Genomic DNA, 25,326 nt, shown 5'->3' on the forward strand with positions numbered 1-25,326 from the left:
GGGAGAGGGACGGAGGGAGGAGGGTACTTCCGGGGGTGGGCCAGCGAAGGACCGGAAGTGGGCCAGAGCGGCGCCCGAAAGGGCGGGAAGCGGCGCTCTGCGTGTCTGGGTGGGGGAAGCTCTATGGTGGCGGCGGTGGTTGGGGGAACTGCAGTGTGGGGGCGGCCTTTGGGGCGTCGCGGGCATGGGAGGGGCAGAGGATATGGGGGGGGTACGAGGGGATTGAGTGTGCAATGGGAACGGAGATGGATGGGGATGAAGATGGGAGTGGGAGTGCAGAGAAGGGGGCTGTGGAGCACTGTGTGACAAATGGGCTCTTGCGGGCATCCTCACCTGAGCTGAGTGTGCCATGGGGTGCAGGTGGGTGTCATGGTGTGAGAGTGGAGAGAGCCCTGAGCCTACTGCACCTGTGGGGCCACAGCCGCCCCCCATGGCGCTGCGGGACACCCCCTCGGCCTGCCCAGCCCTGTGGCGGTGGCTGCGCTGCCCTCCAGCCGAGCTGCGCCTGGACCTGGTGCTGGCATCGGGGCAAGCCTTCCGGTGAGACAGCAGGGCCTTCCAGTGAGACATCGGGGCCAGGTGAGGCCGTTCGGCAGAGTTTGATGCCCGGTGCCTGGCAGGTGGCGGGAGAGCAGCCCTGGCACGTGGACAGGAGTGCTGGGTGACCGTGTATGGACGCTGCGCCAGGAGCGGGACCGCCTCTGGTACACGGTGTACGGCGAGGAGACGCCTGGCCCTGAAACTGACCGGATCCTGCGGGACTACTTCCAGCTGGACGTGGGGCTGGCGGCCCTGTACCGCACCTGGGGGGCGGCTGACCCCCTCTTCTGCAAGGCAGCCGCCGCCTTCCCAGGTGGGACAGCCCCATGGGGTGACAACGGCACCCACCCACTGGGCCCCACTGACCCATGGTGCTGCAGGGGTGCGCGTGCTGCGGCAGGACCCTGTGGAGTGCCTGCTGTCCTTCATCTGCACCTCCAACAACCACGTGGCCCGGATCACCACCATGATCGAGCGCCTGTGCCAGGCCTTTGGCCAACAGCTCTGCTTGCTGGACGAGCGGCCCTTCCACGCCTTCCCTTCCCTGGGGGCACTGGCAGGTGGGCAACCATCCCTTTGTCCCCACATCCTTCCCCATGTCCCCATCCCACAGCTGTCTTCCCACAGGCGCTGACGCAGAGGCCAAGCTGCGGGCGCTGGGCTTTGGCTATCGGGCCCGCTTCGTCAGCGGCACGGCACGTGCCATCACCGGGGGAATGGGTGCCGAGGGGCTGTGCCGGCTGCGGGCCGTGCCCTACGCTGAGGCCAGGAGGGTGCTGTGTGCCCTGCCGGGAGTGGGGGCCAAGGTGGGTGACGGCATGGGGATGGGGACGGGGTGGTGGCAGGGCTGATGGTGCGGCATGTGGCAGGTGGCCGACTGCGTGTGCCTGATGGCCCTGGACAAGGCGGAGGCGGTGCCGGTGGACACCCATGTGTGGCACATTGCCCGGCAGCGCTACGGGGCAGCACTGGGCGCCCGTTCCCTGACCGCCCGTGTGCACCAGGAGATCGGTGAGAGCACAAGCCAACAGCCACAGCTTGCGGGTGCAAGGGCTGAGCCCCCACTGCTGGCTCTGATCTCTCCCCAGGTGACTTCTTCCGCAAACTGTGGGGTCCCTACGCGGGCTGGGCACAAGCGGTGAGTACCAAACTCCTCCCATCTGGTTGTCTCTCCCAACTGTGCCCGCCTGGCGCCTCTCATTCCACCCCCCCAGGTCCTCTTCTGTGCTGACCTCCGCAAGGGCCGAGATGGTGGGAGCCGGGCCAGGAGGGGCCGCAGCCAGGCAAGCCGTGGGGCCGGGTGCTCCTAGAGAGGGGGCACAGGAGGGGCTGGGAGCAGAGTTTGTCCGTCTCCTGCCCACTGTGTGCTGGCCCCTGGGGGGCAAGCCAAGCCAGGCAGCGTTTGTCTCTTTCCTTTATTACAAGGAATAAAATAGAAATGTCCATTTGGAAAATTCTCTTTGAACATGCTGGGGGGCAGATGTAGGAAGGGGGGTAAGAGGGGGCTGGGCTGCAGCCCCCATTGGCTGGTGGGGGGGCTTCTGGGGGCTCCGCCTGCCCCATGCAGACCCCACACTCATGGGGCTCACTGCAAGAGCTAGTGAGGAGCAGGGCAGGCTGCCCTCCCACACTACCATCCCCCCCAAAAGGGAGCAAATGGGGAGGCAGCAGGACCCCCATGGACCCCCCCACCATAACCCGTGCTGTACCCCTGCGATCTCCAGCCCCCCTCAGTCAGGGAGCAGGTGGGGGGTTCTGTTTGCTGGCACCCGCTCACAGTCCGACCCTGCTTACGGGGGAGGAATGTGGGGTGAGAGCCTGGCAGCAGCCCCAGACCCATGAGGGTGCAGAATGGCACAGAGCGGGGATCAGGGCTCACCACTGCTGGAGTCCCCCCCAGCCACTGGCCGTGTCAGGGGCTGTTTGGCGTCATCTGCCCAGGGCCCTCCTGGCTGGTTCCCAGCTGCAGCTTCCGCATGTGCCGCACCACAGCCGTGGCGTTGAAGGCTTGCTGCCAGGCACACCACCTCGTCACTGTGCTGCCCCCAGCACCACTGTGCCCCCCCCACCCATAGCCCTGTGCTCACCTTCCACTTGCTCTTGGCAAAGTTCTTCTTGATCTGCTCGCTCACCGAATGGTGGATGTTCTTGTCCAGGGCTGTGTCCCCAGCGATCCTAGGGAGAGGGAATCAGGGTGGGGTGCAACCCTTCCCCATTCATTCACCCCCAGCAGGAGCCCCCCCATCCCTTACCAGGGGTGCTGCAGGGCTTGCTCACACGTGAAGCGCTTGTCAGGGTCCTTTTCCATCAGGTGCCTGATGAAGTCTTTGGCTGTGAGCACAGGGCAGCTGTGAGCCCCCAGCCCATGAGGACCCCCCCCCCCCGAAACTGCTGACACCCAAGTTCACCTGAGTCTGAGATGTCATCCCAGTAGGGCGAGTCGAACTCGTACTCAGCCCGCAGGATCTGCTCGAAGAGCTTGGCATCGTTCTCATCGTAGAAGGGGGGGTACCCGCAGAGCCTGGCAGGGGTGGGGACAGCACGGGGGTCACTCACAGTGTCCCCACTGCAGCCACATCATGTGGAAAGAGGATACATACAGGATGTAGGCGATGACCCCGATGGACCAGCAATCCACCGCCTTGCTGTAGGGCTTCTGTGCCAGCACCTCGGGGGCTGGGAAGACAGCGTGGTGAGGGGGGGATGTAGTGCTGTACCATGAGGAGCACTGCCTGGTGTTGGCCCCCTCAGGCTCACCTACGTAGCCGGGCGTTCCGCAGGCTGTGGACATGACACTGCCACAGCCCTCGATCTTGGAGAGCCCGAAATCGCTGATCATGATCTTGGAGTCCTCCTCCAGGCTGTAGTACAGCAGGTTCTCGGGCTGCGGGAGGGCTGATGTCAGAGACACCCCCCACACACCGCCCCCGATTTTGATCTCCGTGCCCCCCTCCTCCCCGCGCTGCTCACCTTCAGGTCGCGGTGCACGATGCCCATGTCGTGCAGGTAGCGCACGGCGTCCAGGATCTGCCGGATCAGCGTGCTGGCATCACGCTCGGTGTAGAAACCCTTCTCCACGATGCGGTCAAAGAGTTCCCCCCCGGACACCCTTGGGGGGCCACACATCACCATCAGCCCTTCCCCATAGAGGAGGTCCCTATCCAGTAGCCCCCCCCACATGTCACTCACAGCTGCATGATGAGGTAGAGGTGGCTGCTGCTCTCGTAGATGTCATCCAAGGCCACGATGTTGGGGTGCTTGATCCTACGTGGGGGTTGGAGAAGGGCTGGGATCAGTCCCCCAGCTGGCAGCAGGGCAGGGAGCAGCAGCACCATGTGCCGGGCTATTTCAGGCTGTGCTGATAACACCCAGCGCTGGGTGCTGGCAGCGGGGCCACGCCGGGTTGGGGCCATCACAGGCCCCCCCCCCATCCCAAAGCAGCCCCCCTACTTGTGCAGGACAGCGATCTCATTCTCGATGCCGGCCTCCTTCCCCTCCAGTGCCTTCTTGGCGATGCACTTGATGGCCACCAGCTTCTGGGTTGCCTTCTCCTCTGCCAGCACCACCTCGGAGAAAGCCCCCCTGGAACGGGGGGAGCAGGGTGAGTGGGGGGGGCACCACCGTGCCACCATTGCTATGGTGACAGGAGGAGAGTTGGGCTATTTATAGGGGAACGGTGAGCAGGAGGGAACGGCGGGGCCGGGGGACACAGGCAGCGCCACTGCTGGGGGCACACGGTTCAACCCCAGGGACACGTGGGGTCTATGGGGAGCCCAGGTGGGGCAGGTGGAGGACAGCCCGGCCCTAAGCCGTGCTGTAATTAACCCGGTAATCCGCCCTAAGAGCCTTACGGCGCCTCAGCAGCACCGGGCCCCGCCACGCGGTGCCACCGGGACCCACCGGGACCACCACAGCCGACACGGCGTGGGCGGTGCCACGTCCCCTGCGTGTCCCCGCGCCCCGTGCGTGCCCATTGCCTGCATGTCCTGATGTCCCCGGCCTATCTCCGTGTGCCACCCCGCAGGGCCCCCGCCCTGGGCCAATATTTGAGCTGGCCGAGTTCCATGCACCGCCGTCTGCCAGCGGACGCCGCGGGGATGGCAGCCGTCCCGCAGCCGGTGCCGCCTGTCCCGTGCCCGGTGCCACCTGCGACTCACGTGCCCAGGACCTCTCGAAAGTCGTAGATGCCGCGAATGTCCTCGGTCCTCTTCTTCCAGCCGGGCGCGGGCTGTCCCAGCGGCATGGTGACCCTGCGGCCGCGGGCTGCGCCTGGGGGGGGGAACGGGGACACGGCGTCGGCGTGGCAGCGGGATGCGGCATCCGCGGGGCGACGGACGGGTAACGGCGCGGCACCGGGATGGGGGCTGCTGCGGTGCACCGCGGGCTGACGGAGGGGACGGGTGGCGGGGACGCGGGGACACCGGGATGCGGGGATAGCGGGACGCCGCAGCCCCTGCGCGCCCACCCCACGCGTGACACAGCCCCGCGACGGGCACGGCCCGCGCAGCTCGGGCAGCGGGGAGCCCCGCACATGGCACCGCGCTGCCGAGCCGCGGGGTCGCGCACCCTACAACCGCGAGTGGGCGCGGCCGTTACCCCCGCGCGGGCCCCGCCCCGCCGCGCCCCGCCCGCTCTTACCGACGGTTGCGGCGGCCCCGGCCCCGGCCCCGCGCGGAGCAGCGGCGACTCCTCCTGGCGCGGCACCGCCGGACAGCGCTGACGTCACGGCGGGGGGCGGGGCCTGCCCGCCGTTCAGCCAATGGGAAAGCGCGGGCGATGAGTGCCCACGCGCGACCGCGAGCTGCGGAGGGGCCGTGAATGACGGGGGGAGCGCGAGGGGACGGCCCACGGGGCCGGCACACACAGCTCGTGGCGGGGGGGTGACATCCCGCGGAGGGGACAGCCCGCAGACTCGGGTAGGGCACGGCAGCCCCGTCCCCCTCTCTTGCCGCCCCGCAGCCCCCGAGCAGAGCATGACCCCACGCCACACTGCCAGCGCCAATTCTCCTTTATTGCCCTCTCAGCCACAGAACCCACGGGTACATCCCGAGCCCGCTGCGCCCCCTCCTGCCCCCACTCCCCCCCCCCGGTGACACCGGTGTCCCTGGCTGCCCCCAGAACCAGCGAGGCACGGGACAGCTCCCAGCCCTGGGCCTGGCAGAGGTCTGGTGCCCAAAATAACCGCGGGAGCGGAAACCAGAGGGCGGCAATTCCCAGGAACACTCTCGCCCCGGTCCCCGTGCTCCAGCTGCGGTTTGGTGGCAGTGGGCAGGAGCTGCGCCCCTGGGCCAGGAGCAGGACTCAGCTTCCCAGTGAAATGTCACAGCGCTGAGTTGCAGCACAGGGTCGTGCACCCTCTGTCCCCAACCCGCAGCGATCCCAGGCAGAGCACAGGCACGCCAGGAACCTGCAGGGGACAGGGGCACCTCTTTGTCCTCACGGTGCCTCTGCTCCAGTCTGTGAAATAAGGGGATGGCAGCCACGTGCAGCCCTGTCCTGAGCCCCCCGCTACCCATCCAGCAGCTTGAGGATGCTCTCCCGCTCCTTCAGCGTCTTCCACGCCTGGTCCTTCTCCTTCTTGGTGGGAGTGCGCTTCTTCTGCCGGGCAGCCATGATCTTACGGAAGGCGTCCATCACCTCGTTGTCGGCCATGCGGACACGCTGCCGCAGCTCTTGCCGGTGCAGCTCCTCCTTGGCCAACCTAGGGACAGAAGACATCAGCTCATGCCGCCAGGCCTGCAGCTGGCCCCGTGCCCTGCCCACACTCACCGCAGCAGCTCATGCTTCTTGGCACGGTTGTGGGCGCTGAGTGCCTTCAGCTCTGCCTGCCTCTTGCGCAACTCGGCCAGCACCTCATCCTCTGAGTCCTCGGCGGGACGGTCCTCTGACTCCAGCAGGCCCTGGGCCACCAGCTCCTCTTTGATCCGCCCCTCCAGCGACTTGGTGTGGGGCACGCTGTGAGGGGCAGAGTGGATGCTTTCCAAAGCGCCCATGTTCTACCCCGATTTGGGCAGGAAAAGCACCAGGCAGCACCGAGCTGCCAGCACCACAGTAGCTCACCTGAAGGGCTTGTTCTGGCTGCGGGGAGAAGTGCCAGCGCCGTCAGCTCCCGAGTCCTTGCCAGCAATCTCGGGAATGGGGGAGTCCTCCACAGGAGAGATGATGTTTTCCTGGCAAGCAGAGCACATGGGAAGAGTTCACTTCGCCCTGACGCAATGACAGTGCCTCGTGGGGCCACTGCACAGACCTGAGCCCCCTCACCTCCACCAGGGCCTGCAGGAGACGCTGCGTCAGGGGCCCGAAGGGACACCCATCCTCAGGCTGCTCGTGCTGGGCTTCTGACTTCTTCAGCAAGGCATCGACATCTGGGGGGAAGCGGGAGGAAGAAAGTCGTGAGCTGCCCTGGTTCTGTGGGAGCTGGATGCCAGCCCCCTGATCTCATCCCACAGCTTCAGTGCAGTCTGTTACAGCTGACGGATGGGACAACACCTTTGGTGTCCAGCTCAGTCAGTGGTCCGAGGACACCCTTCTTTTTGTCAGCTGCAGCTGCTGCCCGGGCACCATCCTTCTGCTCCTCCAGCAGGTCCTCTTGAGCCCAGCGCTGCGAGTAGTGCTTCCCTAGTGGTGGGATCTGCAGTGCAGGATGGGCCAAGGACTCAACACGGGGCTGGGGTTGTGCTGAGGAGCCCGTTGTGGATCAGCACCACCCCAGAGGCCATGGGCAATATTCACAGAAGGGCGTGACTGCTCAGCTTGCCCAAGAACTGAGGGATGGACAGTGCAGGGCAGGGTATGGGGTGAGGGAGCATGGGTTGGGGACTCTGGAGCTTGTCACCTTGTAGTGCTCGGCCTCATCCTCTGGCGGCTTGAGCAGCTCCTCCAGGACCCTGACCTCCTCGTTGGTGAGATCAGCGCAGTATGGCTCCACTGATGCCCAGAACCTGTGAGGCCGGAGCAGAGGAATAATGGTGAGGGAGAGCTGTGGTGGGCACTATGGGAGCAGCTCATGCCCTCCTGCACTGCAAGGAAGGAAAGAGCCAATCCCACGGCCCCCCAACTCCCCATGCACCTGTTTGGAGCATCGTTTTTAGGAATCCGTGGCACATCAATGGGATCATCCTGGAACTCATACTCCTGGATCTTGGGCTGCAGGTTCTTGGACTTAGGCCTGCCGGGACCGGGCCCTGTCCCATGGCCCCCTTTGCCCTCCAGCTTCTGCTTCTTGGGCTTGCCATGCTTGACAGAGGTGCCCACATCGTGGTCCTTGGTCAGCTTCAGGAAACGTCGGTCACCCTTCTTGTCCTGCCAGTCTGTCAGGATCTGGAAAAGAGCAATGCTGCTGCATCAGGGCCCGTGCACAGGACAGTGACAGGGACACGGGGGTCGCAGACACGGGCAACACACCTGTGTCTCAGCCTCCAGGACACGGAGACGGCGGCTGGCGGAGGAGAGCAGCGTTTCCAGCTCCAGCTGCAGCGTGTCCAGCTCCTCGATGCCAATGCCATCGTCCTCGGAGCGGGCCAGCACGGCCGTGTAGCGCGGGCACACCTTCACGTGGTCCACCGACTTGAAGTCGTGGAACTGCAGCGGGCAGTCCTTCAGCTCGCTCATGGCGGCACCGGCGGGGAACCGGAGAGCAAAGGGAACGGGGCCCCGGGGCTCAGGGGGCGGGCTGCAGGGCTCGGCGGGCCGTGCTGTGCGGCGCGGGGTCGGGCGAGGCCCGGCGGGGGGCAGGCCCGGAGCGCGGCGCCGAGGGGGGGGGCCGGGCTACACATACGGCCGCTCGCCAACTTCCGGCCCCCGCAGGCCGCGCGACGCATGGCCGCGCCCCTCGCTCCCCATTGGCTCGGCCCCGCCCGGCACACGCCGCCCATTGGCTCGGCAGGCTCGCCTTCTTCCTTTCCTAATATGGAAGCGCTGACAGGAGCGCACCAAGACTGGCGAGATCACGGGGGGAGTCTCGCGGGATTTCGCCGCCGCCGCGAGGCTCCGCCGCCGCGCTCCCTGGCGGGTTGAGGCGCGGTGTGTCACAGCGGGAGCACATCCCTCGGTGCGGCGCGGGCGGGCCTTGTGGCGGCCGGGCGGGCGCGGAGCACGGGGCGGGAACCTCCCGCCTTCTCCCACCCGCCGCGTTGGGCATTCCCCCGCATCCCGGAAGAGAGAACAGGCCGCTTCCGGTTCCGCTTCCCCGGACCGGACCGGAGCCGTCACCATGGTGGGGCGCGGGCGGGGATGGGCTGAGGGGAGCGGGCAGGGCCGGGAGAGAATGAGCTGGGCTGGGGGGGGCATGGGCATGGGCATGGGCATGGGCCCGGGCCCTGACGCTGTGCTGTGCCCCGCAGACCGCCACGCTGCGCCCGTACCTGAACGCGGTGCGTGCCACGCTGCAGGCCGCCCTGTGCCTGGAGAACTTCTCCTCGCAGGTGGTGGAGCGCCACAACAAACCCGAGGTGGAGGTCAGGTACGGCTCCCGCCGGCCCCAGCCGTGTCCGCAGACCCGGTGGTGGAGAGGCACTCCCTACCCCAGCTCCCTGCCGCAGCCCAGAGCTGCCCTGGGGTCCCCACCCTTCACCCTGCGCCCACTGCCACCCGCTGGGTGCTGGGGGAGCTGCGGAGCAGGAGGGGGATCCCGATGTGGGAGAGAAGGAAACGCTGTGCATCTCCGGGATCCCTGCAGCTCCCCACCCACGTGCCAGTGAGCACTGAGCAGCGAATGCTTCCCTGCTGATCGGTCCTGACTGTTCTTTGCTCCCACAGGAGCAGCAAGGAGCTGCTGTTGCAGCCGGTGATCATCAGCAGGAACGAGAAGGAGAAGGTGCTCATTGAGGGCTCCATCAACTCCGTGCGCGTCAGCATCGCTGTCAAACAGGTATGGAGCTGGGGTGGCCGGGTGGGGGTGGTGGGCTGGCACCTTGTGCTGGTGTGGGGAAGCCTCATTTCCCTTTCCTCTTTGCAGGCCGATGAGATTGAGAAGATCCTGTGCCATAAATTCATGCGCTTCATGATGATGAGGGCTGAGAACTTCTTCATCCTACGCAGGAAGCCCGTGGAGGTGAGGGGGTGGCAGCAGAGCAGCTTCCAGCTCTGCTCCCAGGGGCCCGCAGTGCAGATCTGGGCTGCAGTGCTGTCACTGTGCTATGCTCTCATAGCTCTCATTACTGCTCCTCTCTTTCCCAGGGCTACGACATCAGCTTCCTAATCACCAACTTCCACACGGAGCAGATGTACAAGCACAAGCTCGTGGATTTTGTGATCCATTTCATGGAAGAGATCGACAAGGAGATCAGTGAGATGAAGCTCTCTGTCAACGCCAGGGCCCGCATCGTGGCAGAGGAATTCCTCAAGAATGTGAGGCTCTGGGAATGTCCCTTCTCTCAGCGTGGGGCACGGCCCTCACAGGAAGAGCCTGTGGTTGGGGGGTGGCAGTACTTTGGTGCAGTTTATGCCCATTCTAGGGCATGAGGGGTTGCCTGTAGGCATTGCTGCTCACTCTTCCGCTGGCATTGAGACCCTCCAAGTGGGCTGAGGGTGGGCAGAGCTGGGGGATGTGGTATGGGACATGCCAGCGCTGATGAGCACCTGTTCTCTGTCTTGCCTTGCAGTTCTAGGCCGTGCCGTGACTCCGTGGCTTCCCGGTGCCTGTGCAGAGCCGCATGCCGGGGGCCTCCTGCTCTGGCGAAGGAAAGCTGGGCCCCCGGCTGCGAACCCGTCTCCTCGCTGGCCGGGGCGGGGGCGAACCGGGCTTGTGCGTGCGTGGGGCCAGGCGGCCCCGCTCCCTGTCCTGTCGCATTGTGTTTTATAAAGAGTTACTTGCTGTACCCCCCCGGGCTCTTAGCTGTGTGGTGGGGGGATTGCCCTGGGGCTGGGCTATAGGGCAGGAGGGGGTGGGGAAAGGGACTGGGGGCGGGGCCAGGAGCGGCACCATGACAACGGTAAACAGTAGGGGCGGTCCCACTGGTGCTGGAAGGAGTGGGAGTGGCCCGGGTGGGTGCTGGGGAGGATGGGGGCACGGAACAGCCTGGGGGAAGAGTTTAGGGGGGCACAGGTTCAGGTGATGGAGGAGCAGCTGGTGTGGGGCCGCAGGAGAGGATGCAGGGCTTAGGGATGCTGGAAGCCCCCTGAATCCCCCATTGGGTGAGGACACGGTGCTTGTGTACCAGCAGAGCTGGCAGCAGCCTCCCTCACCCCTAGGTTGCCCCACACCTCACCCGGTCGAGAGCAGGGCCGTGGGTGCACACAGCCCGGTGAGGGGAGTTCCTGGGGGGCACACTGCGAGGTTGCGGTGCCAGCATGAGGATTGAGAAGGTGGAGGATGCTGCAGCAGGGGCACCTGGCAAGGTGCAGAGTGTGCAGGCAGGTGGGTGCCTGCTCCCTGCCCTTCGGGGACAAGGGAATACGAGGGTGTACCCTGCCTGAGCGGGGCTGGGACTCTTGCAGGCTGCAGCCGCCCCCGGCTCTGCCCCGAGAAGCTGAAGCAGGCCAAGCTGCAGGTGGAGAGAGCCATCAAGGTGAGAGCCTGCTCATGCCCCAGAGTGTTCCCCACTTTCACTTGGCACAAGGGCTGAGCTCCCTGGGATGGGCAGCTTAGCCATGGCATCTCCTCACTCAGGAGAAAAAGATCTTCATGGTGCAGGGCCGCTACCCTGTGATCCGCCGCCTGCTGCGCGCACGGGGCTGGGTGGAGAGGAAAGCACAACACAGGGCACAGCAGCAGGAGGCAGGTGGTAGCAATGCCGAGCTCAGCACAGCACAGCACGGGGTGCAGCCATCCCTGGAATCTCTGTGCTCCATGTGCCTGCCCAATGAGGAGGAGGAGGAGGAGGAGGAGGAGGAAGAACAGCTGGACAAGGACGACCCTGATGGCATCCATGAGCTCATGGTAGCAAGGAGGGCTGCAGCCCTCAACATGATGCAGGAGGACCCCCCAGTGGGGAGGGGGTGAGGACGTGGGGTGGGAGAGTCCCACAGGAGGGTCCCACCTCACTTAGCCCCTTGCTTCACAGTCCCGCCTGGTGCAGCACCAGGTGCCCTACTTCATCTGGAGCACCCGCTGCAGTGTTGCGGAGAGTTGTGTCCTGCGGCCAGACCAGGTGGTGAACCACTATGCCCGAGGGGGCTGCCTTACCACCAAGGTGGGGGCATAGGGACCTTCCCTGGGGGGGCACAGGGTGCACGCTGGGACTGCCACCCTTCTCCACACAGGAGGGGCTGTGCCTCACCCTGCGCAACCTGCCCTGGTTCGACCAAGCCGACCCTGATACCTTCTTCCCTCGCTGCTACCGGCTGGGTGCTGTGGATGAGCGGCAGGCCTTCATTGGTGAGCTGGTGGCCGGTGCGGTACGGGCTCGCGGTCCCCATGTCCCCAGGATGGCTTTGGGCTGGGCAATGCCTCCCCTCTTACCGCAGAGGATTTCCGCCTCACTGCCGCTCGCAGCCTGCTCAAAGTGGCCCTGGAAAGGGCTGAGGATGAGCATACGGCGCTGGACCCATCCCCAAAACCCAGCGATGCTGCAGGTGAGGCGCTGAGCCCCCCACCCCAGGCGTGGCACAGTGCTCCATCCGTCACCCTGTGCTACCCCCCAGCAGAGGAGCTGGCCTCCCCGCTGCCCCCCCAGCTGGTGGAGGAGGCGCTGCGGGTGTGCGGGGGGCACCTGGGCAGCATGGCCCACCAGGACATCGACGGGGACGCGCAGCCCTCCAGCCCCGGCTGGGACAGCTTCCTGCAGGGCTACTATCGCGTGGTGCAGTGAGTGCCGGCAGCGGGGTGGGAAAGGGTGCAAAGGCAGGCGCTGAGCCCCCCCCATATTGCAGCGAGGGGGCCGTGCTGCAGCTGAGCGTGGCACAGCGGGAACGGGGCCGCAGCCTGCTGCAGGGCCTGGCGGGGCAGCTGCCCCAGCTGCGCATGGAGGGCGAGCGCAACGTCTGGATCCTCAAACCCGGGGCTGCATCCCGGGGCAGAGGTAGGACGGGGGGGGTCCGGGGATCCCCACGCACCACGGTGTCCCCACGTGCTGCCACATCCGCAGGCATCGTGTGCGCGGCGCGGCTGGACCAGCTGCTGCGGCTGGCGAGCAGCACGGGGCGGGTGGGCCGCTGGGTGGTGCAGAAGTACGTGGAGCGGCCGCTGCTCATCTTCGGCACCAAGTTCGACGTGCGGCAGTGGTTCCTGGTGACTGACTGGAACCCGCTGACCGTCTGGTTCTACCGCGAGTGCTACCTGCGCTTCTGCTCGCAGCCCTTCTCCCTGCGCCGCTTGGACGCGTGAGTGTGGTCCTGCGCTCTGTATGCCCATCCCACCCCCACCCTCCACCATGCACACAGCCGCGTCCCTCGGTGCCATGTATATGCATTCCTTGATCACCTCCAGGGATGATGACCCACCGCCCCCTGGGCAGGCTGTGCCAGTGTCTCACCACTCATTCTGAGGTGAACTTGTTCCTAATCCCCAACCGAAGGCCGCTTTCTCTCCCCCCCACCAGGGCCGTCCATCTCTGCAACCAAGCGGTGCAGCGGCACTGCCGCCTGGGGTTATCCCGCCACCCGCGGCTGCCGGCAGACAACACGTGGTCGTGCCACCAGCTGCAGACATACCTGGCGCAGCGAGGCCAAGCCAGCGTCTGGGCTGAGGTGATGGTGCCAGGCATGAAGGCGGCGGTGGTGCGGGCGGTGCGGTCCTCGCAGGGCTTGGTGCAGGGCCGTAAGGGCAGCTTTGAGCTCTATGGGGCCGATTTTATTTTCGGCGAGGATTTCCAACCCTGGCTGCTGGAGATCAACGCCAGCCCCACCATGGCGGGCAGCACGGCGGTGACGGGCCGCCTGTGCGCCGGGGTGCAGCGCGATACGCTGCGCGTCGTCATCGACCGCCAGGACGACCCTGAGTGCCCCACGGGAGCCTTTGAGCTCATCTACAAGCAGGTAGGGCTGGAAGCTGGGGGGTAAGGGGCTGTGGGGAGGGAGTCACAGCCCTGTGCTCCCCACGTGCCCCCCTGCAGGCGGTCGTACCCACCGTGAACTACGTGGGGCTGAAGCTGGAGGTGGAGGGCTGCTCCCTGCGCAGACAGCGCCACGCTCCCCGCTCCCTGGCTGCGGCAGGGGAAGCAGAGGACAGGCCCCCCCCGTATGCTGCAGGGATGCGGCCCAGGCGGCCCCCAGGAGCTCTGCCCCGGCTCAGAAGCTGTCCCCGTGTGCCCATCGTGCCCCACCAGCGAGCTTTCCCCCACCTCGGCCACCTGCCCCTGCTGCAGGGCACTCGGTCCCACGGCGTGGAGAAGGGACGTGGGGCTCTGGGGCGGGCAAAGAGGAGGGGTGATGGCCCAGTACGCCCCCATCCCTCTTGGCAGAAATAAATCTGTGAGTGGGAGTGAGCTGTGCCTTCGTACTGGGGAGGCTGTGGGAGGGGCATGCTGTCAGGCCCCCAACCTGAAGCCATAGGGCCGTGGACAGGAACCAGGGCCGCCCCCAGCATCCGCCCCAGATGGGAAATGGGTCGTGAAGGAAGGGGCTGTGGTTATCAGCGCTGACTCAGCCCCCGGGGGGGCCACACGGGAAAGATATGAGGAGTGTAACTAGGACAGAGAAACGCGGTTTGTTGGCACGCAGAGATTTAATGGGGAGGGAGAGGCGGGGGGGGCAGCCCCAGCAGGCGCAGGGTGTGCAGGAAGTGGGGAGGAGGGGGAGCACACAGCACTGTGTGGGGCAGCACCAGCTGCTGCAGGTGGAGGTGCAGGGGCAGGTGCCGGTGTGGGGACAGCTGCAGCTGGGACATCAGCTCTGCACTCAGCACCTGCAGGGGATAATTTTTTTTTAGGGGAGCGCAGCAGAGGGCAGCAGTCTCCCTCCGTTGCACTGCTTACCTGTGTGCGGGGTGTGGGGGTCTCCTGGGGGGGCAGCAGGAAGGGCTCCCCCAGCACTGTGCCCACACGGGACGCGTGCTGGTGGTCACCCAGCACCGGGCACAGCAGCAGCGTCAGGTGCACCTGGAGCTGCCTGGGGAAAGCTGCGGGGAGGGGAGGACGTGGGGTTGGTGGCACCGTGGGGAGGTGGTACTGGGGGAGTGTAGGGGGGCACTCACAGGTGCGAGGCTGCAGCTGGAGCAGGGCGCAGCCCCCCGCTGTCCCCAGCAGCCGGTAGCGGGTCAGGGTGTTCTTCACCTCCCCGCGGGCCACGCTGCGGCGTCCTGGGGATGGCACTGCCACCACCTGGCGAGGGGGAGGGGGTGGAACACATCTTCAGCATCACTCTCTTCCCCCCATTCCTTCCAGAGCCCCCCACACGGCTCTTACCGCTGCTGTGTCCCCTATCTGCTGCTGGCACAGCCCCACACGGATCTCACCCTCTGCCTCTGCCGGGACTCCCACAGTGACAGCGCTGAAGGGACACAATGAGAGGGGAGAGCCTCACGCTTCTGGGGAGGGAGGCACATGGGGGGGGGGGGACACTCACCTGTAGGTGGCCGGGAACTGCCCCCTGCGTCGGGTGGTGGTGAAGGAATGCTGCAGCTGCTCAGTGGCACGGCGGCAGCTGGACAGCAGCACGAGGCCAGAGCACTCCCTATGGGACATGGTATCTCAGAGCCCCCCCACCGGGACCCCTCCCCATCCCAAAACCCAGACCCACTCCAATACCTGGCGGGTGCCTTCACCACGTGCAGCTCTGCAGGCAGCCCCAGGCGTCGGCGTAGTGCAGGCAGCAGTGCGGCCAGGCTCAGCTCCCCGGGGTGCCCTGGGGGACGTGGGGGTCAGCACCAGATGCGCCTCCCCCCGGCTGCATCAGCCCCCCCAGCGCTCACCCAGCACAGGCAGATCAGTGGGCTTGCTCAGAGCCAGCAGGGCTCCTGCGGGGAGCAAGAAGGGTCAGTCCCCGTCCTTGATCACCCAACACCCACCCGTGTCCGGTCCCCCCCTCCTCCCTTACCTTCCCGGTGCACAACCGAGGCCTCCAGCAGCCCCAGCACGGCCTCAGAGCCCAGCGGCCGCCCCTTCCTGCGGGGAGAGTGAGATGGGGCACGCACGAGGCTCCCCCGCCCGCCCCACGGCTGGGTGAGTGCAGCCCCACGCGCACCCCCGCGTCCCGCGCCTTCCCGTGTGCCCCCAAACCCGCACCCGCAGCCCCGCGACACCCACTCGTGTCCCCGCTCTCACGCTCCGTATCCCCACGCGTGCGCACCTCCACGTGCCCCCGAACCTGCCCCCACGCAGCCCACGACTCCTGTGCACCTACATCAGCGCACCCACGCGTGCCACACACGTGTCACCTCCGCAGCCCCGCGCGCACAAAGCCGCGCCCCCCACGCGCGCCCCCCACGCGCTAACCCTGCGGTGCGCGCTCCCTGCCCCACGCGCGCAGCTACGCGCGCGGCACAGCCGCGACCCGCCATGGCCGCACTGCGCCTGCGCGGCGGGCGGACCGCTGAGCGATACGTGCCGCTTTGACCATAGAGCCGGACCTCCGGGCGTATAGACCGGCCGCCTGCCTGCGGCCTTATCAACTGAGGCGGCGGCCATAGAGAACCGGAAGTGCGGGTAGAACGTCTCAACCCGGTGAGCAGGTGGGGTGCGGCGGGGCACGGTGCCCGCGGCGAGGTGCGGAGGGCGGGCCTGGGGGTGGTGACAGGCCCGGGGACATCGCGCCTTGGGGTGTCCCTGTGGCTGTCATGGGTGGGTGGCCACGGGAAGGGGGATGGAGGCCCCGGGGGGGGCCATCTGGGGGTCTCCTCACTCTGTGTCCCTGCAGGCAGCTATGGCGTCTCGAGGTGGGCCCCGTGCTGCTGGCACTGATGGCAGTGATTACAGGCACCGGGAGCGCGTGGCTTCGCACTACCAGATGAGGTGGGTGTCGTGGAGCCTCTGCTCCCCAAACTGTTGGGCTGTGCCCTCATTAGGGCCATGACAGTGTCGTGTCACCCTGCGGGCCATGATGGGGCTGTGACCCCACTGGGCTGTGACAGGGTGGCGTCCGCTCTGGGCCATGTCCCCATCAGGGCTGTGACAAGGCCACGTCAACACCGGGCCATGATGGGGCTGTGACCCTACCAGGCTGTGACAGAGCCGTGTTCCAGCTGGGCTGTGACCGCGCTCTGTCCCCACAGCGTTGCCCTGAAGTCAGAGATCAAGAAGCTGACCTACGTGCATGTGGGGCTGTGGCTGCTGCTGCTGGCACAGATGTGCGTGGGGCACCTCAAGCTGCTGCCCCATGACCGTGTGGCCATGCCCTACCAGTGGGAGTACCCCTACCTGCTCAGCATCCTGCCCTCGCTACTAGGCCTGCTCTCCTTCCCCCGCAACAACATCAGCTACCTGGTGCTGTCTATGATCAGCGCCGGGCTCTTCTCAGTGGCACCGCTCATCTATGGGGCCATGGAGATGTTCCCTATGGCTCAGCAGCTCTATCGGCACGGCAAGGCGTACCGCTTCATCTTCGGCTTCTCCGCCGTCTCTGTCATGTACCTGGTGGTGGTGGTGGCCGCCCAGGTGCACGGCTGGCAGCTCTACTACAGCAAGAAGTTGCTGGACTCCTGGTTCACCAGCACGCAGGAGAAGAAGAAGAAATGAGTGGGGTTGGGTGGAGGCTCTGTGTGCCACGCGTGGAGCATTCGGGGGCCGCTGGCAGTGCTGCAGGGCAGCTGCTGCGGGTGTGGGGGTCCCCGGGGCTGAGCCCGGTGCCGGGGCTCTGATCGCGTGTCACCGTACGGAAATAAAGCCCCTCCCGTGCTTTCCCACTCGTGTCTGCGCCGCCGCAATCAGGTCGCGGGCGGGGCCGCACGTGCTGCCGGAGGAATGCGGCGGGGCCGGCCCGGGGCGGGGACCTAACACCGGCGGTGAGAGCGGAGCTCGCTGCGGGGCTGTCGGCCATGGGCTGCCCGGTGCACGCCGTCGCCCTGCTCGCCGCCGCCGCCGCCGCCGCGCTGCTGCTGCCGCCGTCCGCCCGTCTCGCCGTGCCCCGCCCGCGGGTTTCCGCCAACTTCGTGAGCGCCGGGGCAATGGGAACGGGGAACGGGGAACGGGGAACGGGGAGGCGGGCGGGGCCGCGCTGATCCCCGTCTCTTTGCTTGCAGGAGTGCCGGGCCAGCGGTGAGTGGAGCCGCGGGGCTGTGCTCCCGGTGTGCGGGTCGGCGGCGGCGGCGGGGCGGGCCCCGGTGGGGTCTCCCCGGTGGGGCCGAGATCGGGGCCGGACTTCGAGCGTGGGGGTGCGGGGCGGTTCCCGGTGCGCGGGGTTCCCCTTTGTAAGGGGATCCATACGCGTGGGGATCCCCCTCCCTAGGGCATTCCGGTGCACGGGGATCCCCCTCGCGAGGACTCTCCCGGTGCCAGGGATGCCCCTTGCACGGCTCCTCTCCTCTCCCGGCAGCCGACAGCACGCTGACCCGGCCCCGCTGCCGCCGGGGAGCCCCCACCGGGCCCCCGCTGACGCCCCCCGCCCTGGCGCTGAGCACGGCGCGGCTGTGCCAGCCCTCGCTGCCCTGCCAGCCCTGCCTGCGGGTGCGCCTGGCCGTCCCGGCCGCAGGTACGGGCAGTGCTCCGGGATAGGCTCCCCTTGTCCCACCGGGGGGGCCCTGGGAGGGGACACCCCGGTGCGGGCTTGTCCCACCCGTGTCAGCGACCACTGGTGTCCCGCAGGAATCCACGGGCTGCAGCTCGACTTCCTGGAGCTGGGCTCCAACAGGGCCAGCTGGCTGCAGGTGTGGCAGCGGCACCGGGCACTGGGCGGTGTGCCGGTGAGTGCGGGGCACGCTGCGAGGATGGGGATGGGTGAGGGGGCTGTGCTCACCCCCTGCTCCCCGCAGTGGCAGGTGCAGTTTGACTGCTTCCCGGTAGAAAGCGGGCGGCGGGTCCTGGTCACCCTGCGTACCATCCCTGACAGAGGCCTGGCCATTAACCGCAGCCACGTGGTTGCTACCGAGCTGCAGGGTAAGGCTGGAAGGGAACGGGGTGCCCATAAGGGTTGGCACCGGCTGACCCTCCCTGTGCTCCCTAGGGCCCATCTTCACCCACACCTGGCTCCCTGAAGTGCGGGCCATTGAGGTGGCTGTGCCCGAGGGCCCTGCGCTGATGGTGCGGCTGTGCCACCAGCTGGCCTTGGAGTGTGAGGAACTGCCGCAGCCCTTCCATCGCCAGGTAACAGCCAGCGGGATGCGGTCCCCAGGGATCCCTGCGCTCCCAGCATGCCCACATCACCTCTGTGCTTGCAGCTTCTGGTTCCGGGTGGCCACCGCGTCTCGCTGCCGTATGAGTTCCTGGTACCCTGCCTTTGTGTTGAGGTGCGTTGCCGTCCCCCGTGGCAACCCTGTGTGCACCCATCTGCACAGCGAGGGGACACGGGTGGCAGACACATGGTGCTGTGCTCCGCTCCCCAGGCCTCCTACCCACACCACGACAGCCTGCGCAGCAAGCACTGCCCTTTCCATGAGCGGCCGGACGCCTGTGAGTGCCCAAAGGGACCCAAGGGAGGGGGCACTGTACCCTGGCCTCCCTACTGATGTCATCCCCACAGACGGCCCTGAGCTGTGGTCCTCGGTACGCTTCCATGACTACAGCAGCAAGGACCAGATGGCCATGGTGCTGAGTGCCAGCTGTCCCCTGCATCCCCGCGCCACACTGTGCTGGAGGGAGGCGGCAGCTGAAGCTGCACCATGCCACGATATCCCCAACTCCACAGCTAGCGAGGAGGAACAGGTGAGGGGACACGGCTGCAGGGCACCCACTGGACCCCGGGATGTCCAAGGGTACAGTGCGTCCCTGGGGACAGATGGTGACACACTCTCTGTCCCTTGCCAGGCGTACACACTGGACAACGTGGATGTGCACCCCCTTCTCTGCTTCAGGGTAAGGCCCCCAGGGTGGCACCTGCTGGGAAGGTGCCTGGCAGGGGGCACAGCTGAGCCCATGTTCCCTCCACAGTTCTCCTATGGGAACAGCAGCCACGTGGAGTGTCCCCACCGTGCAGGTGAGCTGGTGGGTTTGGGATGCTGTCCCCTCCCCCTCAGGCATCCCATCATGCCACAGTGTGTGCTGTCTCTCCACCAGACACCGCTTGGAATGTGTCCCTGAGTGCCCGGGGGCTGCAGCTCCACCTGCGCCTCACCTCCCATGTCCCCGCGTCCTTCAGCGCAGCGCTGTGCCAGCGCCAGGGCAGGCACTGTGAGCTCGAGGCCCCTGTCTACACCGTCACGCGGGTGAGTGATGTAGGACAGGGGAGCTCAGGGGTCAAACTGTGCCACGCTGACCCCACCTCGTGCTTTGCAGCCGGAGAACTCTGCTCCAGGGGAGCTGGCGCTGCTGCTGCCGGTGCAGATCCTGGGCAGCTGCGTGTTGGTAAGGTGACCCCCAGCCCCGCTGTGCTACCTGCATCAGGGTGGGGGTCCAAACTCCAAGTCCTGGCCCTCCTCATCCATCTCCTTCCCCACCCAGGTCTGGCGCTCAGATGTGCACTTTGCCCGCAAGCAGCTGCTCTGTCCTGATGGTGAGCAGAGCCCCAGGGCTGGTGGGGACTGGGCAGGGTGTTGTGGCTGCCCGCTCACTGTCCCTCTCCCAGTCTCACACAGGCACTTTGGGCTGCTGGGGCTGGCGCTGGCGCTGGGGCTGGTGGTGACCGTGCTGCTCCTGAACTGCCGCAGTGCCTGGAGGATGCCCAGTGGTAAGGGGCAGCAATGGGCTGGGGCACCCCAAGGGCTGGGACATTCCAGGGACGGGGAGGATCCCAGGGTGGTGGGACACTGCAGTTCCACTGGGGCTGCTCGGAGTAGGGCTGTCACTGCTGTCTCCTCTGTCCTGCAGGTGCGGCAGCACGTGGCCGCCCAGTGCTGCTACTGTACTCTCCAGACTCAGAGGAGCACCTGGCACTGGTGTGCGCCCTGGCCGAGCTGCTGCGCGTGGGGCTGGGCTGTGAGGTGCACCTGGACCTCTGGGAAGCAGGTGGTGTGGGGCGCGCGGGGGCCCTGCCCTGGCTCTATGCCCAGCGCAGCCATGTGGGCCGTGAGCGCGGCACCGTCCTGCTGCTCTGGAGCCGGGGCAGCGCTCGGCTCTTCCGCTTATGGCGAGGGAGTGAAGGCGGTGGGGAGCCCCGTGATGCACACGATGTTTTTGGGGCGGCCATGGCGTGCTTGCACGGGGAGTTGGGGGCAGCAGGGCGAGGCCGGGGCTGGGTGCTGGTGTACTTCAGCCGGCTCTGCAGCCCCCGTGATGTGCCCCGACCCCTGCGGCCCCTGCCCACCTACCGCCTGCCCCAGGAGCTGCCCGGGCTGCTGGGCGCGCTGCAGGGCGGCCCCCCAGCCTCCTGCCAGCACCTCCATGGCCGGGCCAAGGGGCTGCTTCTCCGGCTGCTGGAGGCTGAGGCCAGCAGGGGAGTGGCAGGGGGCGGCTCTGGGGGAGGGCCGGGCTGCCCGCTTCAACTTGCTGGTACCTGAGTGCCTGCAGCTGGGCTGAGCTTGGGCAGAGCGTGGGCCAGGGGCCACACGGAGGACAGAGGCCCTGGATAGGGCTGGGGCTGAGTGAGCAGCTGCAGGAGGGTGCCCCAGGCTGGAATGGAGCAGGGCTGGCTTGGCTGTGGGCCTGGAGTGTGGGCACAGCCCTGGGGCTGGGCAGCTGGGCTTCCAGCAGTGCCTGGTACAGAGGAGAGAGAGATCACTGCACGAAGCGGCCATTGCTGGGAGAGGTGCCGGGGCAGCTGGGCAGCTCCTGCCGCGTCAGGATGCCCGGCGCAGCCCAGATAGGCTCCTCATGCCTGGTATTGACTGCAGCTTTGTACATGGCAGCTTGGCTGCACTGAACGGAATAAAAGCACGCTTTACATTTCCCTGTGTCACTTTCTCTGGACTTGGAGCTTTAGGGGTGGCAGTGTGCTCACCCCATGGCAGGCCCTGGCAGTGCCCCAACCCCGTGCTCTGACCCCACGGCTGTCTGCTCCCCGTGCGGGCTAGGGGCCGGCCTGGCACTGCACTGGGCAACGGGATGAAGGATGGGCCTTGTGCCCAGACCGTGAGGCGGGGTAGGCCGCAGGGGGCAACGCTGGCCCAGCTGCTTCACGCGTCTGCACGAGCCCGGCCTGCGGGACCGATGCGGGGCAGAGCGGGGCAGAGCGGGGCAGAGCAGGGGAGGCCCCACCCCGGGGCGGTCCCGGGAGCCCGGGAGCGGAGCAGGAAGCGGGAGTCAGCGGTGGTGGCGGCGGCGGGGCCCGTGGGCTGGGAGTGGGGGTGTGGGGCCGGGGCCATGGGGTGCCCCGGCCCCACGAGGATCACCCTTGGGTGGCTGCTGCTGCTGCTGGTGTTGGCAGCAGGCGGGCACGGGGCCCTGGACGACACCGTGGCCTGCTCCAAGGTGGGTCAGCGTGGCGGGGGCAGCAGGCCGCAGGGCCGGGCTGCGGCCTCACACCTCCTGCCCGCAGGGCCTCGCCTGCCGCCTGCTCGGTAAGTGCCCGCACCCGCGGCCCTGCAGCTGGGCTGAGGGGAGCGGGGCTGACGCGGCCCTGCTTGCCCCCAGATGCCGACGTGCTGTGCGGGATGGAGCCCGTGGCGCTGGGCCCGGGGCTGGCGTTGCTGCGGCTGCGGCTGGAGCCGGCGCTGCGCTGCGTGGGGCAGGGCACCTGCTCGCCGTGCCTGCAGGCCCGCCTGCGCCTGGGCCTCGAGCCCGAGGATGGTGATGGTGACATGGGGACAGCCGCCTCACCCCAGCGCAATGTCACCGCGCTGCTGCTGCTCTCCGGCCATGGGTACGCCTCCTCCCGCTGCGTGGCCATGGAGGTCCGGGCATCCTCTGTGCCGCCTGGCCGGCACCTGGTACGTTGGCACCGTGGTTGGATGTGGGGGTGTGGGCTGGGGCCGTGGCACGTGGGATGTGGGCACGGCGCTGTGGTTTTCCTGCACAGGGATCGGTGCAGTTCCGCTGCTTCGAGGCACCGCTGGGCTCTGAGCTGCACATCACCGCCTACAGCAACGCGCGCGGCCGCCGCCGGCTGAGCCAGAGGCAGCGGGTGCCAGGTGAGTCCCAGCCCTGCTGCCTGTCCCCATGCCCTCCTTACGCGCTGACCCTGTTTATTATCCCTGCAGACTGCTCATGGCCTGCTGCACAGGCTGCCATCCTGCAGTGCAAAGGTAGGTGCCCGTGGCTCCATTCTGGAGCTCCCAGCTGGGTGTGCCCTCAGTGTGGGAGGCATCGGGGTACCTGGTACAGGGTGCCCTTAGCCGCCTGCATGCAGTGCCCAGGCTGCAGGTGTCCCTGGGGCTGACGGCGGTCCTGGTGGAGGTGCAGGTGGCCACAGTGGGGCTCAACTACACCCTGCGGCTCTACCACAACCACAACCACGGCACCGGCGGGTCAGGACGCGTGGTGACAGCAGTGAGTGCCTGTCCCTTCCTGTCCCCACCACTGCCACAGTCACCCCGCTGTGGGGCAATGTCTGTGGGGTGACCCGCATCTCACTGCTGGTCACAGAGCGGGCCCATGAACTACAGTGTGCCACTGGAGGAGGTGCTGCCCTGCCTCTGCCTGCAGGTAGGAACCGGGCTGGGAACCGCAGGGACACAGCGGGAGGTGGGAAGGTGTCACCATCCCAGTAGGGCCAGCTGAATGTGAACAGTATGGGCACCCTAAATCATTTTTCTGCTCTCTCCTCCCCCTCCCCCCCAGGTTTGGCCAGAGATCCAGGACCCGCTGCGGGCCACTTTGTGCCCCTTCTCCAATGGTATCTACAGTGGGGTGAAAGATCTGTTGGGGTACTGGGACATGGGCAGATGCTGTGGTGCACCAAGGCCCCCGGGGGGCCCCACACAGACCCCTCTCCTCACGCAGATGCGGCGGCGTGGGAGCGGCTGTGGGTGCAGACCCAGCTGGTGCTGCATGACGTGGGGCAGGCGCTCACCTGCTCCATCTCCGCACCCTGTGACCTCCCAGCCGAGCTGGTGCCCTGCTGGAGCCCAGCACCTGCCGCGCTGTGCCAAGCCTTGCCCGGCCTGCAGCAGCCCATCACCGGGCAGGTGAGCGTCCCCATGGGGCTGGGACACACTGAGGGGACACGTGGCACTGATGGGCTGCCTTCTGCCTGCAGGGACCACAGGAGTTCCAAGCGCTGCAGCCACACCCCAATCTCTGTGTGCAGGTAGCAGACACCCCTGCCCCATGGCTGCCCCACAGATATCCCATGGCCATCCTCTCCAACCCATTCTCTTCTGCAGGTGAGGAGCAGCGGGAAGGTCCGGCTGACACAGTGCCTGCGGGACCATGAGCACCCAGGAGCGCTGTCTGGCCACACGGACGACATCCTGTTGATGGAGTCTGGGGGGAACGCATCGCTCTGTGCCCTGCAGCAGGGCAACTGCACGCCGCTCGCCAGCTTCACCACCATGGTAAGGGTCCCTCTGGTCCCTGTGGGTGAGGGCACTGCCACCATGCCTCTGGCTCAGCTGTACCACCCGCAGGGGGCTGGCCGCCCCGGTCTGCTGGAGCAGCAGCTGCAGGAGGATGTGGCATCAGGGCAGTGTGTGCAGGTCAGTACGTGAGCAGCGTCCGGCAGGCACAGACAGGCTGGCACGTGACAGTGTGTGATGTGTCCTCGTGCCCACAGCTCTGGCGTCATGAAAATGGCAGCGGGGTCACGCTATGGGCTTGTCCCATGCACAAGTGTGAGTAAAAGGGAGGGATGCTGTGGGTGCCAGGGGTATGGGATGGGTGCTGACGCTGTGCCCCGCAGACATGCGTGCCCGCTGGGCACTGGCCTGGCTAGGGGTGCTGCTGTGTGCCGCCTGCATCCTGCTACTGCTGCTGCTGAAGAAGGAGGACGTGAAGGGTGAGCACAGTGGGGCTGCACGCGACCAAAACTGTGCGTTGAGCACTGTGTCTCACCATCTCTGCTCCCTGCAGGTTGGCTGAAGTCCCTGCGTGCTGGCTGTGGCTCTAAGGGTGAGTAGTGGGGATCACTCTATGGGTCTGGGTCCCTTATGGGGTCACCCCCATGGGGTTTTTGGGGATGCCACTGATTCTCTCCCACAGCCCCACTAAGGGGACGCCGCGCACTCCTCCTGCATGCGGCCGAGCCGGTGGCAGAACGTGCAGCCTGCGTGTTGACGGCAGCCCTGCGCTCAGTGGGGATGGCAGTGGTGGCTGCACCAGGCGGTGGCAGTGGGATGGCGGCGTGGGGGCCACTGCCATGGCTGCATGCACTGCACCGGAGGGCACTGCGGGGTGGGGATGCCATCGTCCTCCTCCTGTCCCCGGCGGCTGAGGCTGCTGCCAGGCGGTGGGAGGATGCGGCTGGGGGCGTGTCAAGGGCTGGGGACACTTCTGGTGGCCCCAGCCCCTTGCACGACCCCGGCCATGAAGTGGAACCATGTGAAGCCTTCGCTGCAGCCCTGTCCTGTGCCATCCCAGTGTTGTCTGCAGGCACCGGGTGCTACGTGGTGGCCCGCTTGGAGCCCACGGTGACATCAGTGCCCCAAGTGCTGCAAGCAGCCCCAGCCTTTGTGCTGCCCAGCGAGGCCGTGGGCTTCCTGCAGGCGCTGGCGGGGCGGCGTGCCTGCCGGCTGGAGCCCCACGCGGCAGCGGTGGCCGAGAGGCTGCGGAGGGCACTGAGGGAATAAAGAGCGCTGCGGCCAGAAGTCGTCTTTGGTGTGGCTGTGAAAAAAGGGCGGCGGCGCCTTTAAGGCGGCTCCAAGAGGGCGGCGCGGATTGGCTGCGGCAGGAGGGGCGGGGGGTGGCGCGCGGCGCCGATTGGCGGAGGAAAGTGGGAGCTGAGTCAGCGGGCGCGGCGCACGCTGAGGGGCGGGGCTGGAGGATGGGGCCGCGGCGGCGCCTGGCGGCC

The 25,326-nt window shown here is 67.0% G+C and overlaps 8 protein-coding genes across 16 annotated transcripts; 5 read left to right on the forward strand and 3 right to left on the reverse strand.

The window, feature by feature from the left end:
- On the forward strand, positions 38 to 1,994 carry OGG1 (8-oxoguanine DNA glycosylase). Of its 4 annotated transcripts, XM_021410040.1 has the most exons (8): positions 38 to 109; positions 361 to 540; positions 621 to 853; positions 921 to 1,100; positions 1,168 to 1,346; positions 1,410 to 1,551; positions 1,629 to 1,678; positions 1,755 to 1,985. In XM_021410040.1, exons 2-8 carry the CDS (start codon positions 431 to 433, stop codon positions 1,848 to 1,850), a joined length of 990 nt encoding a protein of 329 aa, XP_021265715.1. In that variant the 5' UTR covers positions 38 to 109; positions 361 to 430; the 3' UTR covers positions 1,851 to 1,985. The 4 variants fall into 4 exon arrangements, with proteins under 4 accessions (XP_021265715.1, XP_021265714.1, XP_021265713.1 ...); XM_021410039.1 differs by having other exon boundaries at positions 1,410 to 1,678; positions 1,755 to 1,994; XM_021410038.1 differs by lacking the exon at positions 38 to 109 and having other exon boundaries at positions 116 to 540; positions 621 to 1,100.
- Positions 1,941 to 5,532, reverse strand: CAMK1 (calcium/calmodulin dependent protein kinase I). Of its 2 annotated transcripts, none has more exons than XM_021410035.1 (12): positions 5,179 to 5,532; positions 4,698 to 4,809; positions 3,991 to 4,122; positions 3,730 to 3,804; positions 3,511 to 3,649; positions 3,298 to 3,424; positions 3,141 to 3,216; positions 2,949 to 3,061; positions 2,793 to 2,871; positions 2,628 to 2,715; positions 2,420 to 2,551; positions 1,941 to 2,326 (listed from the first exon to the last, which is right to left on the reverse strand). In XM_021410035.1, the coding sequence occupies exons 1-11, from the start codon at positions 5,513 to 5,515 to the stop codon at positions 2,453 to 2,455; spliced, it is 1,377 nt and encodes a 458-aa protein (XP_021265710.1). In that variant the 5' UTR covers positions 5,516 to 5,532; the 3' UTR covers positions 1,941 to 2,326; positions 2,420 to 2,452. The 2 variants fall into 2 exon arrangements, with proteins under 2 accessions (XP_021265710.1, XP_021265711.1); XM_021410036.1 differs by lacking the exon at positions 5,179 to 5,532 and adding an exon at positions 5,107 to 5,146.
- On the reverse strand, positions 6,015 to 8,305 carry TADA3 (transcriptional adaptor 3). Its single transcript, XM_021410037.1, has 8 exons — positions 7,945 to 8,305; positions 7,610 to 7,860; positions 7,376 to 7,481; positions 7,030 to 7,171; positions 6,802 to 6,905; positions 6,601 to 6,710; positions 6,310 to 6,495; positions 6,015 to 6,241 (listed from the first exon to the last, which is right to left on the reverse strand). Exons 1-8 carry the CDS (start codon positions 8,149 to 8,151, stop codon positions 6,049 to 6,051), a joined length of 1,299 nt encoding a protein of 432 aa, XP_021265712.1. The 5' UTR covers positions 8,152 to 8,305; the 3' UTR covers positions 6,015 to 6,048.
- On the forward strand, positions 8,442 to 13,900 carry LOC110404894 (tubulin monoglycylase TTLL3). The gene is made up of 16 exons (XM_021409670.1): positions 8,442 to 8,755; positions 8,883 to 9,001; positions 9,298 to 9,409; positions 9,497 to 9,592; positions 9,718 to 9,888; positions 10,164 to 10,524; positions 10,978 to 11,048; positions 11,150 to 11,419; positions 11,544 to 11,672; positions 11,743 to 11,857; positions 11,947 to 12,054; positions 12,124 to 12,286; positions 12,352 to 12,500; positions 12,567 to 12,801; positions 13,020 to 13,455; positions 13,533 to 13,900. Exons 1-16 carry the CDS (start codon positions 8,753 to 8,755, stop codon positions 13,884 to 13,886), a joined length of 2,892 nt encoding a protein of 963 aa, XP_021265345.1. The 5' UTR covers positions 8,442 to 8,752; the 3' UTR covers positions 13,887 to 13,900.
- RPUSD3 (RNA pseudouridylate synthase domain containing 3) lies at positions 14,125 to 15,973 on the reverse strand. Its single transcript, XM_021410043.1, has 9 exons — positions 15,852 to 15,973; positions 15,454 to 15,521; positions 15,329 to 15,373; positions 15,165 to 15,261; positions 14,983 to 15,090; positions 14,823 to 14,907; positions 14,612 to 14,738; positions 14,394 to 14,536; positions 14,125 to 14,323 (listed from the first exon to the last, which is right to left on the reverse strand). Exons 1-9 carry the CDS (start codon positions 15,914 to 15,916, stop codon positions 14,144 to 14,146), a joined length of 918 nt encoding a protein of 305 aa, XP_021265718.1. The 5' UTR covers positions 15,917 to 15,973; the 3' UTR covers positions 14,125 to 14,143.
- Positions 15,979 to 17,254, forward strand: JAGN1 (jagunal homolog 1). 4 transcript variants are annotated; one of them, XM_021410045.1, is made up of 3 exons: positions 15,979 to 16,079; positions 16,273 to 16,367; positions 16,628 to 17,254. In XM_021410045.1, exons 2-3 carry the CDS (start codon positions 16,279 to 16,281, stop codon positions 17,088 to 17,090), a joined length of 552 nt encoding a protein of 183 aa, XP_021265720.1. In that variant the 5' UTR covers positions 15,979 to 16,079; positions 16,273 to 16,278; the 3' UTR covers positions 17,091 to 17,254. The 4 variants fall into 4 exon arrangements, with proteins under 4 accessions (XP_021265720.1, XP_021265722.1, XP_021265721.1 ...); XM_021410047.1 differs by having other exon boundaries at positions 16,023 to 16,087; XM_021410046.1 differs by having other exon boundaries at positions 16,057 to 16,121.
- Positions 17,359 to 21,330, forward strand: IL17RE (interleukin 17 receptor E). Of its 2 annotated transcripts, XM_021410027.1 has the most exons (16): positions 17,359 to 17,503; positions 17,594 to 17,609; positions 17,887 to 18,042; positions 18,156 to 18,253; positions 18,323 to 18,446; positions 18,514 to 18,653; positions 18,728 to 18,796; positions 18,893 to 18,959; positions 19,030 to 19,211; positions 19,314 to 19,361; positions 19,437 to 19,482; positions 19,563 to 19,711; positions 19,782 to 19,850; positions 19,947 to 19,998; positions 20,071 to 20,172; positions 20,313 to 21,330. In XM_021410027.1, exons 1-16 carry the CDS (start codon positions 17,390 to 17,392, stop codon positions 20,939 to 20,941), a joined length of 2,061 nt encoding a protein of 686 aa, XP_021265702.1. In that variant the 5' UTR covers positions 17,359 to 17,389; the 3' UTR covers positions 20,942 to 21,330. The 2 variants fall into 2 exon arrangements, with proteins under 2 accessions (XP_021265702.1, XP_021265703.1); XM_021410028.1 differs by lacking the exon at positions 18,514 to 18,653 and having other exon boundaries at positions 18,654 to 18,796.
- On the forward strand, positions 21,471 to 25,123 carry IL17RC (interleukin 17 receptor C). Its single transcript, XM_021410026.1, has 16 exons — positions 21,471 to 21,851; positions 21,919 to 21,940; positions 22,014 to 22,309; positions 22,399 to 22,510; positions 22,580 to 22,624; positions 22,729 to 22,868; positions 22,965 to 23,024; positions 23,160 to 23,214; positions 23,322 to 23,506; positions 23,578 to 23,628; positions 23,705 to 23,875; positions 23,933 to 24,016; positions 24,094 to 24,151; positions 24,220 to 24,315; positions 24,390 to 24,428; positions 24,519 to 25,123. The coding sequence occupies exons 1-16, from the start codon at positions 21,486 to 21,488 to the stop codon at positions 25,103 to 25,105; spliced, it is 2,367 nt and encodes a 788-aa protein (XP_021265701.1). The 5' UTR covers positions 21,471 to 21,485; the 3' UTR covers positions 25,106 to 25,123.

Source organism: Numida meleagris, chromosome 11, assembly GCF_002078875.1.
Source record: "Numida meleagris isolate 19003 breed g44 Domestic line chromosome 11, NumMel1.0, whole genome shotgun sequence".
In the NCBI taxonomy this organism is placed as follows: Eukaryota; Metazoa; Chordata; class Aves; order Galliformes; family Numididae; genus Numida; species Numida meleagris.